Source organism: Lacerta agilis, chromosome 8 (assembly GCF_009819535.1).
Source record: "Lacerta agilis isolate rLacAgi1 chromosome 8, rLacAgi1.pri, whole genome shotgun sequence".
Taxonomy (NCBI): domain Eukaryota; kingdom Metazoa; phylum Chordata; class Lepidosauria; order Squamata; family Lacertidae; genus Lacerta; species Lacerta agilis.
In genome coordinates, this window is record NC_046319.1 from 58,914,647 (window position 1) to 58,929,254 (window position 14,608).

The 14,608-nt window shown below is 44.5% G+C and overlaps 1 protein-coding gene across 4 annotated transcripts in view; it reads left to right on the forward strand.

The window, feature by feature from the left end:
- Positions 1-13,119, forward strand: part of KIAA0319L (KIAA0319 like) — a 57,397-nt gene extending 44,278 nt beyond the window's left edge. For 3 of the 4 annotated variants that reach the window (XM_033157725.1, XM_033157726.1, XM_033157728.1), the window contains exons 14-21: positions 1,527-1,678; positions 2,599-2,737; positions 4,275-4,434; positions 6,197-6,342; positions 8,464-8,586; positions 10,332-10,422; positions 10,586-10,677; positions 12,094-13,119. In XM_033157725.1, coding sequence (XP_033013616.1) covers positions 1,527-1,678; positions 2,599-2,737; positions 4,275-4,434; positions 6,197-6,342; positions 8,464-8,586; positions 10,332-10,422; positions 10,586-10,677; positions 12,094-12,281 — 1,091 coding nt within the window. In that variant the 3' untranslated portion in view covers positions 12,282-13,119. The remainder of the gene's footprint in view (positions 1-1,526; positions 1,679-2,598; positions 2,738-4,274; positions 4,435-6,196; positions 6,343-8,463; positions 8,587-10,331; positions 10,423-10,585; positions 10,678-12,093) is intronic. The other variant, XM_033157727.1, reaches the window with a different exon arrangement.
- Positions 13,120-14,608: the final 1,489 nt, after the last annotated feature.

The window sequence follows — 14,608 nt, forward strand, 5'->3', positions numbered from 1 at the left end:
AACATGTTGGCCAAGGCAGGGCTAGCTTAACCACACTGGATTGTTGTGAGGTCGTTGTGTAATAACCCTTGTTTAGCCCCCTGAGCAACTTGACCAACAGACAGGAGAACATTATTCTTGTTTTCCCTCTTTAGTCAGTCTTGGATTCCATCACTGCCCAAACCATGTGCCTCTTTGTCTCCAAATGGTCAGATGATCCCATTTTTTTCCTGGGGCTTTCTGTGAGAGAATGAAATCCAAACACTAGTGCCGGTTAAAATGCTTCTACTGTTCACTTGCAAAATCAAGCTTTTGAAAAGAGGCTCTGCAGAAATAAAAGAGCTCTACCTGAAGGCTTCAGAAAGTTGATCCTAATTGCCCGTCATTATTACTCATTGCTCCTTCACTACTTTTCAGTGTATTAAAATCTGGTTTTTATCTTGGTTATTCCCATGACAACCCTGTGAGGTATGGTACAAATCTCCAGCCTGAAGCACACTTGGTTCTGTCATGCCTACATCCACTTCTCCCAGCACTTAAGCGGCAGGAAGCCTGAATCATTGAGCCATGTGATGCATTTGAACTTCCCTGCTATGCAGGTGAAGGTGGGCAGTCAGATGAATGTAGAAGAATCCTGCTGGATCAGACGGAAGGCCCACCTAGTCCTGTTCTCTTGTCACACAGTGGCCAGCTTGATGCCTGTGGGAAGCCCACAAGCAGTACATGAGCATCATAGCACTTTCCCATTCATGTTCACCAGCAAACGGTATCCAGAGGCATGCTGCCTCTAATCCTGAAGGTACCATATAGTAATAATGACTGGTAGCCATTGATAGCCTTATCCTCCAGGAATTTATCTAATCCCCTTTTTTGAAGCTAGTAATTGTCGTTCAGTCTTGTAGCAAGTTCTGTCTTTTAACCATACATTGTGCAAAGTTCTTCCTTTTGTCTGTCCTGATCTCCTACCTTGCAGCTTCCTTGGATGCATGTGGGGGTGGGGTGATATAAGTATCTTCATTTCAAGGTTCAGGGTATCCTGAGGAAGGCCTCAGATGTGGGACAGGGGCCTGTAGTGTGAGTGGAGCTCTGGAGGAAATAGAGGTGGCTTGCATGAGCAGAACTCAACTCATATGCAAGCTACCTACACCTAATTTCAGCCAATTGACCACTCTCAGCGTAGACCCTGCCTTGCATGCTGAGCCTTTCAGAGGGCACTGCCATCCCTCAGCAGAGGGCAGAAAAGGGAGGAGAGCATGAGGGCTATGCTGAAGAGGGAATGGAGAATTCCCCCTATGCAATTAACACATACAATCCATTGCATTTTGCCAAAGACAACCCAGTAGGCGAAACAGCCGAGCAGGACTTCTGACCTGGATTTCCCAACCAGGTCACCTGGTATTATTATATTCTTCATTGATTCGTCCAAACATAACTAAGTGATTAGGATTGCTAAAGAAGATTTAGTCAACTTTTCCTTAGTTATGGATGGGTTACAGTTTGCTGAAGCTCCTTTGTATTCTGATCCTTTGTCCTCATTTCATGCTCAGAGATCAATAAGCCACCCACAGCAAAGATAGCTGGGAACGTTGTCATCACCCTTCCTACCAACACAGCAGAGCTTGATGGCTCCAGATCCACAGATGACAAAGGAATTGTCGCCTTCCTTTGGACTCGGGATGACATCAGCCCTGCGGCTGGGGTGAGTAATGCTGCTATCTATTCTGCAGTGTTTACTTGTGTGCAAGTGACTCATCAAATTTCAGTGAAGCTTGGAAAGTGCTACACGACTTACTGCACTCAGCCAAGAAGAGAGAGACCGTCCAATGTACTGAATTTTCATTTTCTTCAGGGCCTGCTTAAATCTTTCTAAGACCAGTTACACAGAGGTGCTTTTTGGAGCAAAATGCCACAGGGGAAAGAAAGCATGTTAGTTTATTATAGCAAATGCAAAGAAAGGGTTGGTATAATGGGAGCTATGCCTCTGAAATGCACTCAGTTTTGACTTAATTTTTAAATCTCTTCTTCTGACTCACGACCCTTTGAAATGTCCCTGATTTTTTCACTATACCAACAAATGTGTCTTGTGACTAGGACTGCATGTACTTACATTTTCTTCTTCAAAATTCTGAATTTTGCTGCATGTTCTTAGAGTTCAGATGTTGAAAGGCAAGATAGTCTCAGTGCTCCAAAGGCTAGTGATTCCTTCAAAGTCCTGGTTACAAAAGTGTATCTGGAAGAAGATGGCTTTTCTCTTAAGCTGTTGGCTAAAAAAAACAGCCTAGTTTGCTTCTAATTTCTCCTCAGCCTAGGGGAATCTGGTACTTGTTACAGTGAGGGAGGGTGTGAAATGTTTCAGGGAAATGCAGCTCTAGAAGAGGTCACTCTAGAGCAGAAGTGGAAACCTGTGGCCGTCCAGATGTTGGTAGACCCCAGCTCACATCAGCCCCAGCCAGCATGGTCAAGGAAGATGGGAGCTGGAGTCCAGTAACATATAGGAGGCTATAGGTTTCATACTCCTCCCCTAGGTCTCCCTGGGACCCTACACTTCTGATATATTCCCTTGTATTTCACAGGATTGCAAGGTGCATCATCACCCTTGTATGTTTTTGTTAAATGCAGGAGGTGTTAAATAACTCAGACCACCATGCAGTGCTGTTCCTCTCCAACCTGGTGGAGGGGACATATTCATTCCATCTCAAAGTGACTGATGCCAAAGGGGAGAGTGATATGGACAGAGCCACAGTGGAAGTAAAACCTGGTGAGCTACACATACACAAGCACACTCACTCACATGTACTTGATCTTCTGGAAGAGAAACTATTGCTAATTAATTATAATAATTAGCATTTATATGCACACTTTTAAAAGTATTCATTTATTGATTTTCAATAATATATGCACATTCCTTGAGTGTTCAGAGCACTTCACAAACAGTACCTTAGCAATAATGGCCTACATATTGTAAAAATTACTACCTCCCTACTGTAGATGAGGAGATGGAGATGGAAAGATAGAGAGGGGGGGCAACCATAAGCCCTCCTTAATGATTTGGACTGAGGACTTCCTAGTAGGGATGCAGGAGGCGGGGGTTAGTTTGGATGCGAAACTACCTTACTCTCACTCTCACTTCTTGGAACAGTATGTGATTGTGAAGCAAATTGCAACTATCCTTCAAAATTCACACTTCTACATATTTTGTGAATTTTGTACAAAAAAACCACGATTGGGGATATTGCTTGCCAAAATGTGTGTATTAGGAGAAATGCACACTAAAATGCTGACACATATTTGGGGTGACTTTTTAAGAAAGCAAACTGAGGGTAAATAGACAAAATAGTCCTCCCATCCCTACTTTCCAGCTCACACTCTTAGAACTTACATTACACCAGCTCTTGAGACTAAGGCCCTGTATCAGTCTGATTACATGAGAAGTATGATTGATCTTCTACAAGTTTACTCAGAAGTAAATCCTGTTGTTAGACATGCAGTATACTGGTTAAACAATACCAGATCCCTCTATAGCTTCATATATGGCTCTCTTTATTTATATATCTGTTGATATATTTTTTTATAACCTTTTTAATTGTTTTTTGAAAATATAAACATACAACATAAAACAATACAAAATCCAAACATTGAGATTACTCTGAATCTCCTAACATTCCCCCATCCCTTCCATGGGTCCTTTTGATTCTATTTTCAACTCCATATCAGTACTTCTCCAATTTTCCATCTTCCTAAGTTTACATTTGTTGATATCTTGACACAGTTGTAAGAACTGGAATCCCATTTTTAACTGGATGCAGTAATAAATGTTGCAATACATGCATGGGAAAGGTTTTGTGACTGCCTAACACTGAGAAAATGAGTGTAGTATCTGTGATACTCTTTTTTTCAATGGCCAGAGGGGGGGGTGTTAACAAAGACCTTTTTTGAGATGAGATTTGGAGGGCAGGTGTTAAGCAGAATCCGATGGGGAGCATCAGGAAATGGAAGAATTTGGGGGGAGGGGCAAGAGGTCAGGAGTTGGTTCAGCATGTGACTATAAAACACTCTAGTTGCTAGAAGCTATGCTCTTCTCTTGGAGTTTTTCCAAAGGCTGAATCTCTTGGATGCTCTGCACAACCTGTCTGTTTGGGTTGGCTTCTGTGCCAAGCCGGGGATGCAAGGATTCACACAGCATGTACATTTGCTTATATTTCTATTTGAATAAATGTTGTTGGGAATGGGGCAAGCCAAAATTTTCAAATCGGCTGGAATGCATCAATGAGATGGCACTTATGCATTCTTTTCAGATCCGAGGAAGAACAACCTTGTGGAGATGATACTAGATGTGAATGTCAGCCAGCTGACAGAACGGCAGAAGGGCATGTTCATCCGTCAGATAGCCGTTTTGCTGGGAGTCCTGGATTCAGACATCATCGTACAAAAGATTCAGCCTTACACAGAGGAGAGGTAGGAGTCCATGGAGAGGATCTTAACCTGTCTTAACTTAACCTAGTTGTACCCTAGAGGGCACCACTTGCAATTTGCTCATTTAAAAACAGACGTAGGAAAGTGATAAAACACAGTACTGTACTCCCTTTTGAGCTGAGTGCTGGAGGTTGATTTTCAAGATTGAAATATTTTGTGGCTAAGTTTGTGTGCACTTGTATTCGTATGTGCACTTGAAAAATAGTCATTCATCATGAGAATTTCATGGTGTGTACAGACATAGATAGAATGCACTCACTGTATGGCTCATGTTAACTTCTCCACAGTATCAAGCTCAGAGGAAACCTGCTTTTCCCCAGGTTTGCAGCAGAAGCTGGGTTTGAACAGTGCTAGTTCTCTGGCCTTTGTATCTGCCATGAAGCTGCCACTCCTGTCTCCCCATCCTCCCCCACTTTCTTAGAACAGTATTTGATAAAGTGTAAAAACCTGAAGAGAAAGTGCCAGGCATTTGAGTCACTGACCGTGCAGTTGTTGGGAAACCAAAGCTAAGGGAGATAGCCCAAATGGAGGAGGAGGAGCACCCCACATTCATTTCAGAGCCAGATGCATGTGTCCATTGAAGACAAAAGGTGGGGTAAGGGGTGCTTAACTACAGCCAAAAAAAAGAGGCTGCACATTGTTTTCAGCCTTAAAGTGCTAGTTCAAGCACCCTGCATTTGCATATATTTTCATAAGTTTATGTTGCCAACCTTGCTTCGTTGCAAACCAAACCTCTTCAGAGAATAAGGACTTCTGTCTTGGGGTAGGAGGACAAACCCAGGCTTGGAGCCCTGGATTGCATTGTGGATTCTCATGCCCTAGGTCCCCATGCACCAGGAATCGCAGCAGCACAGAGCTCTTGCCTAAGCTAGTGCTTGATTAACCCTGGTGCATTACCCAGTCCTTTCAGAAATCTGGACATCTGCACTTCCTGCCAGGTTTATTCAAACTGAATTTTCTGGTACATAAGTGAAGTGTTCACTTTTCGTTAACCTTGAGGAAATTCTTTTCCTTAATGACTTGAGCCAAGAAACAGAGGTGCTCTGGGCTTTCAGTTCTAACCCCGTCTCCCCCCCCCCCCACCTCACATCATCCCAGTCGCAGACCAGTCATTTACCGTTCTTCCTCCAAGCAGAAGAGGAAGAGGTTTGCTTCTGATCAATATATATTTGGCTGCAGTTAAGAAAGCATTAAGTAAATGGAATATGGCTGCATTTTCTTTTTTTCTTTTCTTTTTTGTGCTCCTCTCTCTCTCTCTCTCTTTTAAGGAGCACTTTTATCTGTGCCAGGTGGACAGGATGGGGTTTTGCTTGGCTCGATTCTGGTGCTGCTGCTTTGATTTGCTGTTAAGAGAGGGTTCCGGGGGGACTGTTTCATATTTTGTCCTTTTTGAGCAGAGCTATGCATTTTTTGCTCTGGGGAAAAAATCTGAAGTCTGCAATGGCAATAAATCATGCAAACAAAGCAGATATATGTGTGTCTGCTTCCTTATTTTGCATAATTATTTTGCTTCCAAGAACTGACTTCTCAAAGAACATATTCACTTCCAAAGAAACTTGAGGAATTAATGGAAAAGGAAGGCTTGTAGGGGTGAGACCTGCTGAAGATTTTGTATTATGAAAATCTTTCTTTGTGTTCTTCCCATTCATTCATTCACCCATCCCAACCCCCAGTAGTTGCAGTTTTCTGGAGAGATACCTTCTATTTATGCTTCTTGTCTCCCCAATTTTCTTGTTAATTGCAGCACAAAGATGGTGTTCTATGTGTGGAATCAGCCTCCTCATCAGATCTTCAAAGGGCATGACATTGCTTGGTCACTCAAGAACGAGCTGCGGAAGCAGCAGCAGTCAGGTTTCCTCATCTTCCGAGTGCTGGAGATCAATACAGTCAGTAAGTCAGAGGAACAGCTGATGTGGCTGCTGACCATTTCTTCTCACCTTGTACCACCTCCTTCCAGTGAGAAGTTTCACTTTCCCTGTGTCCAACTTCCCCTAAGGCCATTGCATCTGTAAGTGCACCATATCTGGGGTGGGGTTGAGGATCACAGTAAAAGACTGCTTCTGAAAATGGCACCTAAAAAACAGCCTTATATGGAGCCTATCTCAATCAGATTTGTCAACACTGAATGACAGTGGCTCTCCAGGGTTTCAGACTGGAAACATTCCCAGTTCTACCTGGAAGTGCCTGGGATTGAATCTAGGGCATTTTGTCTGCAAGGCAGATGCTCTGCCACTGAACTATGACCAGCGTAGCGGTGCCCAATTTTTCCACCTAGATAAATTCCAGAGAGACTGAATGCTATGTTCCACCAACAGGCATCCTAACAATAATGTTCCTGCTAGAATCAGACAGTGATGGTTCTTTTCCTACCAAGCTGGAGAATGGGAGAAGATATGGTTGCTTATTGCAGCCTTCACTAACCTGGTGCCCTTCAGATGTTTTGGACTACAACTCCCTCAACCTCAGCCACCATGCCTGTTTTTCTGATCACTTCATGTATGTTATCTCAGGAATCACTGCAAAGAGGAGCCCAGTAAATTAAACCAGAGTTATTCTTGTTTATTGCAGGTTGCAGGGTGGGGGTGGGATTACAAATCTGCCTAAAGCCACATAATTTGAATCTGTCCCTGGGCATTACCACATTAGGAGGGTGTTGTTGTTGTTAACTGATATGATTGCTTCTTACCTCCTTGAAATGTATATGATGCCTGCCCCCAGTTGTATTGATACCACTATTGCTGATCCTTTCTTCTGGGAGTTCTTAGACTAGTTTTATGCCATGTTTTCTGAGTTATTGCATTTTACTACCATGGTTCATGCCACACAAACCAGCAGTACAGTGCTATTACTGTTTTGATAGGAGGGGCTTCAGTCCTGCACAACCACTTTAGCACCCTTTTCCTCTCCTTCCTTCTCCACCCTATCTTTGACCTTGCAGTTGATCTATGGGAAGAAAGAAGGTTTTATCCTCTGTTCTATTCCCATTGTCAGTCTTTTTTCTTTCTTTTTTTGGAAGCTACTTCTCATTGTACACTTCTAAATCTTCACAGTTCCAAGTATAAGTTTTCAATTAATAATGCTGCTATCTGTGCTGCTTTCTTGAACTGATGCAGGGTGCATGCTGAACTGCGCCCACTTCTGGGGATGGCACAAGAAAGAGGGAATTAGGCATAAACATGAGAAGCAAAGCAGCAAGAGCAGACAACTGGCAATGTAACACACATTGGGAAGTGGAGGAGGAGCTACAGCAGGGGATATGCGGAGCTGTGTTTTTGTGAAGGAGAAGCCAAAAGCCTCTCAACAGCTGGCCGCCTCTGCCTTTGCCATTGTGACACAGACACCTACACACCATCCTGCTAACTCTCAGTTGCATTATGGGATTTATGTTCTGCAGGGAGTTCACATTATGCACATTGGCTGGGGTTTGGCATCTCCCTCAGGGGCCATTGAGGCAGAAACCAAAAGTTGACTGGGTGCTACTCATTGACCAAGAACAAACAGTGATGTTGTATAAGGAAAAGGCAGCCCTACTGACCATTATTATAGAGCTGGCACTCAAGCTTGGATTCAGCAAAAGAGACCACAAATGTATTTTTGAAACTTGGAAAGTGAGAGGAAATGGCATTGGGGGCAGGGGAAGCCCCCAGTGTTTGCACATAACTTTCTGCACCAGTGTGCATATGTGCGTGCATAGATCTAGGGTTTTTTGGGGGGACATTCAAATATCACTAGATGTTTTTATTACACTACTCAATGGCATGTAGCACAGACTTGCCTTATGAACAAGGGCATGCTCGCATGATATTGATCAATGTCCCCCACAAGCAAATCCAGTACATCCAAGTGGGATGTGTGCATACCACAGTGAGCCCAATATAAGGAACAAAATGGACCTCTAAACCTGGCTGTCTTGAGAATCTAAAGTCAGTGGGGAAATGTTTGAATCCTCATCCCTTCAAGTTTGACTGTGAAACTTAATTGTGGTGTCTGACTGGGCCCTCCCTCTTCCAGCCTGCCAGTTGAACTGTTCAGAACATGGGCACTGCAACTCCTTCACCAAGCGCTGTGTTTGTGACCCTTTCTGGATGGAGAACTTCATCAAAGTGCAACTAGGTGATGGCGAGAGCAACTGTGGTAGGTACCACTCTCTCTTTCCTTTCATGGTTAATAAGGCAACAGCCCCTGCAAGAGGCTCAGCGCCTAAATGCAGAAAGTGTTTTGTTTCTGTGTCATACCCCACTGTGGAGAAGGAGCCCTCAAAGGGGAAGAAAAACAGGCAAAGGGTATTGGGTGTTGGTTTGGTATAGCCAGGGAACCGTATATGTTTGAGGGAGGGGATTAATGGCCTGATCACACTGAATCTCTGCAGAAATCAGCAGCTGTGCTATATCTAGTGTCTTAAATATTGAGCAGCTTCTGGCCTCATATTAGGTGATTGGTAGGACAGGGCTTAGTGAGGGGATGTCACCAACCCCACTCCCACATTAGTGGCCAGTTGAGACATCAAAAGTTGTATCTCATTCAACTCTCCCATTTTGCTTATAGTCCCAGCAGAGGTACCTGAGCCAGCCTGGTGCAACATGCACATATAGAACTGTAGAGCTACTTCTTGAGGGACTCCTTAGCATAGGCACCAACTATAGGGGCCCTGGAGGCCCGGGCACCCACAGTACGAGCACCGATGTAACTTCCGCTTTCTACCAAAAGTTGCATCACAGGCCCATTGTGACCCCCAAGGCGATGTTGAAGACCCTGCCAGGCCTCTGACGTGACTTCTGGTACAAATCAGAGGTCTCACAAGGCCTCATATTATTATTATTATTATTATTATTATTATTATTATTATTATTATTTATTAAATTTTATTTCTATACCACCCTATACCTGAAGGTCTCAGGGCGGTTCATCTCCAAGGCCACACAAGGTCTTGGAGATCACCTTTGAGGTCCTGCCAGGCCTCAGAAGCGCCACTGCAGCACATTGATGTAACATGACATCACAAGGTCACATGTCACGGAAGCCATTGGGCACCCATAACCTGGAGCCCAAGTTCGCACCCCTGCTCCTTAGCAAGTCCCTCAGGGGTCTGTGCCTTCCCTGCCCTGTCTTCAGTTCAGCCAGTTAATTGGTCTGTTATTTGCACCCTACTCTTCTACACATATGCACTCAGAGAAGCTTCCCCATTTGGATTCCACCTCTGTCTCCCATGGCATCAGGAGCATAATTCAGCCTGCTGTTATTCTAAATATCCCAGTTCAGGCAATCATCCTGGCCAAATTGATCCAGGTTTGTTTTAACTGATTAGAATAAAGCACATTTCCCTCAATTGATTCAGAATAAGAAACTGTGCTTGTTCTAAAATGAAAGAGAAACTTTAATTATCGTGTGTGTGTGTGTGTGTGTGTGTGTGTGTGTGTGTGTGTCAAAGGCTTGATGTGAATCATTAACAGTAATCTAAACTTTGGTTTCAATGATTGTCTAAACCTGGCCAGTGTCAGCACAGCCAGGGCAGCATGCAGTTATACCCCTAGGCAGACCTGAACTGTGTGCAAACCATAGTCCCTGAGATCAATTTCTGAGATCAGATCCAGGGCCTGTATTTCAGCTAGAACCTGAAGTGTAGCAGGCAGAATGTGATGATCTGTTGTTGGCCAGGCAAGGCAGAAGACCAGGTTTCAAGGCTTGGCCAATCCAGGCACTTTATATTTCCTGTCAGGCACAGAGACCAATGTCACATATATCTGTTCCTCCTTCTGTGCTTGATGAAGGCACTGGCCACAGCTCCCAGAAGCTGGATCCGAGCCCCAGCCCCAACTATGAGGCTCCTCGTTCAAGACCCAGAGTCTCATGCTGAGATTCTACCTCTGTCCTTCTTACAGAATGGAGCGTGCTCTACGTTGTCATTGCATCGTTTGTTATCGTGGTCTCCTTGGGGATCTTTTCTTGGGTGGTGGTCTGCTGCTGCAAAAAGTGAGTAAGGCCCTGAGGCCTTTCCAGACCCCTCTTCCCTTAACAGTTAAGTTCACTGCTCTTACTTGTGGGTTAGGTGCTCATTCTCTGTGAGGGCCTCACACTCCATCTAAGCTTCAATCTGTTTCTTTCTTCTTCCCCCCCACCCCCATTTTTTCTCAAGACGCAAGGGAAAACCCAAAAGGAAGAGCAAATACAAGATCTTGGATGCCACAGATCAAGAGAGCCTGGAGTTAAAACCAAATCCCAAAGCAGGTAAGACATCAGAAAAGAGGTTAGCACTCACAGAATGCTGACATAGGCTGGTTTCTATTCTCGAGGGTTTTGAAATCACTGCATGACATAGGGGAAGCTTGTAGCTCTGTGGGTGTTTGCTTGAAAGCTGAGTTTTCAGTGATTCAGTTATGTCTGTTCCCATCAGAGTTGTGTCCAACAACAGGGCATGTCAAGATGCTTGCCACAAAGGCCGCAAAACGGGGGCCACCTTTTCCACATGTGCTAGGAGCACTTTCAGCAGTAGAGCGTTTCTGAGAGGAATTCAGAATAACTTCTACATTATATCTGTCTTTCAGTTTTGCTTTTTAAAGTGCTCATTAGTTTTGTGTCATCTTCACAATAGGGCCATAACTATTGTCTTATGGTGAGCATAAGGTTGTCAAGGGTGGTTATCTCTATAATTCTGTCTTATGTCATGCTGTCCATGCAAGCCATTTTGGGTTAAGTCACAACCCCAGCATTTCCCCAGAATTCATAATTTGCCCACTGGTCTAAAAAGATTGACAACCCCTGATCCATTCTTTCCCATTTCTCTATGGAGGTGGGATAAGTTTCATTTTCCAGGTGGATTTTAACTGAAAATCCTTAAAGATATTTCTGGAAACACGCATTTAAAAACACAGTTTAAAAAAGAACTAACAAAGCCATCAGAGGGTTGCATCTGCCCTCTGTTTCTGCCCCCATTTTTATTTCTATTTTAAATATCTTGTTTTCCCCCTACACAATTCTGCCATTGGAGTGATTGCTCCCAAGGTGGAGCTTGCTGTTATGTTCATTCAAGACACATCATGCCAGATAGCTTTGCTCAGGCTGTAGGCAGCTAGGAAATATATTCAAAGGTTTTTTAAAGGGGTTTTTTTTTTAGACCAGGACAGAGCAAAACCCACCCACTGACTATTTGTGTTGTGAAAGCGGCAGGAAACACACCTGTTGCAAACGAAGCAGTATGACCACCCCAAAACTTTTGCAGGCACAAATGGTATTGGAAGCAAGATTGTGTATAACCGTCCAGCCGCTCTGAAGTGTGGCTGATAAGCAGGCTTAAAGTTGCTGCCTTTCAGCCTTTGGATTTGGCTGTGTGGTCAAGTTCCCCATGGGGAACCCAGTTGCACAGTCAATCCAGCTGCATCTCTACCTGCTCCACACTTGACATCATTTGCAAAGTCAGGTGTGGGGCACATGGGTGTGGTTTGAGGAAAATGACCTCGCAGGCAAAAATGGGACCAGAATGGGACTGCCTGTGGACTGGAGCTGCTCCACCCCTGATTCTGAGCTAGGTGGACCAGCTTCCTATTCTGATATAAAATACGCAGCAGGAGTCTCTCACACACACACTCAGAGAGAGAGATTCTTACTGAATAGGTTATCTTACTTTTTGTGTGTTTATATTTGAAGGCAGCAAACAGAAAGCCCAGCCCCAGAACACTAGCCTGATGCATTCAGAATCTGAGCTAGACAGCGATGAAGCCATCTTTACATGGCCGGATCGGGAGAAGGGAAAGCTGCTGCACAACCAGAACGGTTTCCTGCGCAATGGGCAGGTGACGCCGAAGCCGAAGAGCCAGCGGGAGGAAATCCTATAGCCATGGACTGGCACTTGCAAAGGGACAGCAAATGACTCAGAAGCCTGTTCTGCTCCTCAGTTGCACAAGGAGCCTCCAAATGCCTGCTGTGTGGATAGCACTGCTAATGTATTACATGGACACTTTTGTTTACTGCAGATCTTTCTTTTCTTAAAAAAAAAATATGAACTGCCTGTACTTGAATCTGGACTTCAAGGGAAATTTGGCAAAAGAAGCTGTGAAACTAAAGACTGTGAAGGGTAGGCGCTGGTTCCGAAATGCTGCAGGATTTAAAACTACTCCTGTGAAACTGTGAAAAGCGCCATGTTGCCCAGGACTGCAATACACACCCTGTAGTACCTGCCCCCAAATCTGCTTGCATGGGGGATGGTCATCTTCTTCACACGCTCCCTCTTGTGGAGGGTGACAGTTCTGACTGCAAAAACCACAGCTTTGCTCTAGCCAGGATGCCTTGGACTGTGTTCTTTTCTAAAGCACTCACTTCAGCTGCAGAAAAGGACTGTTGGGTCCCTCTCCCCATCTGTCATGGACTGTACTTTCTTTCCAAAAAGGAATAGGAGGCCGAGCTTGCAGAATGTGAAGCACTGCTGCCTCCAGGGCATGGGAAGAATTTACCCCATGGGTCACATTTACAATGTGTCCCCCTCCCCGTTTTGTGTGTGTGTTTAAATTATTGTTAGCCTTGCCACTGGTGGGAACAGAAGTGATATCTCCATGTCTGTGACTCCCCTTATCCCCCTGCATTGTTCAAGAGCACTCTCCATGTATACTGGAAGCCTTCCCTTTGTGTAGTCAGGAACACTGTAAGACAGCAAGTTTCTCTTCCACTTGAAAAAAATACCTTTAATATGCTGTCAATCTTACAAAGAATATTTGCACAGTTTGAAAGCTGGGGGCGGGGGTATCGGAGACAAAGGCAGGGGTATCAGAGACAAAAAGATTATTCCCTCTGATCCCCAATTGAGGAATGCCTCTTCTCACTCCCAGTTCCCCTTCCCTTTATTTGTCGTTTGTTACATGTTCATTGTGTGTTTCTCACTAGAAACACTGGTTGTCCAGTCACCAAGGAGGTTCATAAACTTTTTGTTTATTGAAAGCAACTGTAGGAGCCTCACTTGAGCACCTCATTTGATATAGAGATTGAGAGTTTCCACACTGTACAATCCAGCTCCCCACTCCCCTTTTTTAAGTCAATGGAAGATGCATACTAGTATGATGGTGATGTTTGTGATTTACTTTCATTTGTCACCTGCATTGTTCTCTTCACCAACACTGTTAACCAGCTTCATACCTGGCAAACCTTGTCTCTCCCCAAAGGTGAATACACCTTTGAGACTCTCCACTGCTACTATCATGTAACACTCTTCAAGGCTCTTGAGCTTTGATGATGAGGGTTTTGTTTTAATTTCCAAACTGGAATTTCAGGCTCTCTCTCTAAGTCAGGAGTGGCCAGCTGGCAACCCAGAGACCAGATCTAGCCCCTGGTTGGCAAACCAAAGTCAAATAGCTTGCAATACTAATTGTGGTCCTTTATTGTTGTAATTGGAGTGAGGGTAGCCAGGTGAGAATACTACAAACTTAAGAGGTCACGAGCCACTCTTTAAGGTGGGTTGGTGGTGGCTGCAGTGGCCTCAGAGAATGTAGAAGTTGGCCATCCTTGATTCAAGTGCGTAACAAGTTTTCAAGTTCTCCTGAATTCTGTTTACATTGCTGCACTACTGATTTGTTGAAGGTGATGATTAAATATGCTGCTCAGCTTGTGGGGGCATCTCTCCCCCTAGAATTGTTGTTGATGGTACTGTTGTCATCTTTTTTCACACCTTCCCCTTCTGTCCAGCTGAATGACAGAAGTTGGGTGCTGGATTCTTATTGCTTAAATTGCAACCAGGGACTGAGTTGTACCCCATCCCTTAGTGAAGCAACATGCCTAAATGAGCCCCTTGGAAGCAGGCCCAGAAGTGTAGGCTTGGGTCCTCAAGCCTTCCCAGCACTGTCATTGCAATGCTGCCATGTGACTGCAACAACAGCGCTGGTGGAAGTAGGGCTTTTCAGTCCCCCAGGTGAGGGGAACCTTTGGCCCTCCAGATGTTGCTGAACTCCAATTCCCAACACCCCTGGTTGGTGGCCATGCTTTGGGGGGCTGATGGAGGGCCAAAGGTTCCAAATCTGTGCTACTGAATCAGAGCCCATGCTCTTCAAAATCCCAGTGGGCATGAGAAGCTACAAACTGTGGTCACATGCACACCATACATTTAAAACACATTTATATCACTTTGAACTTTCCCCCAAAGAATCCTGGGAATAGTAGTCCCCCCCCCTCAGAGCTA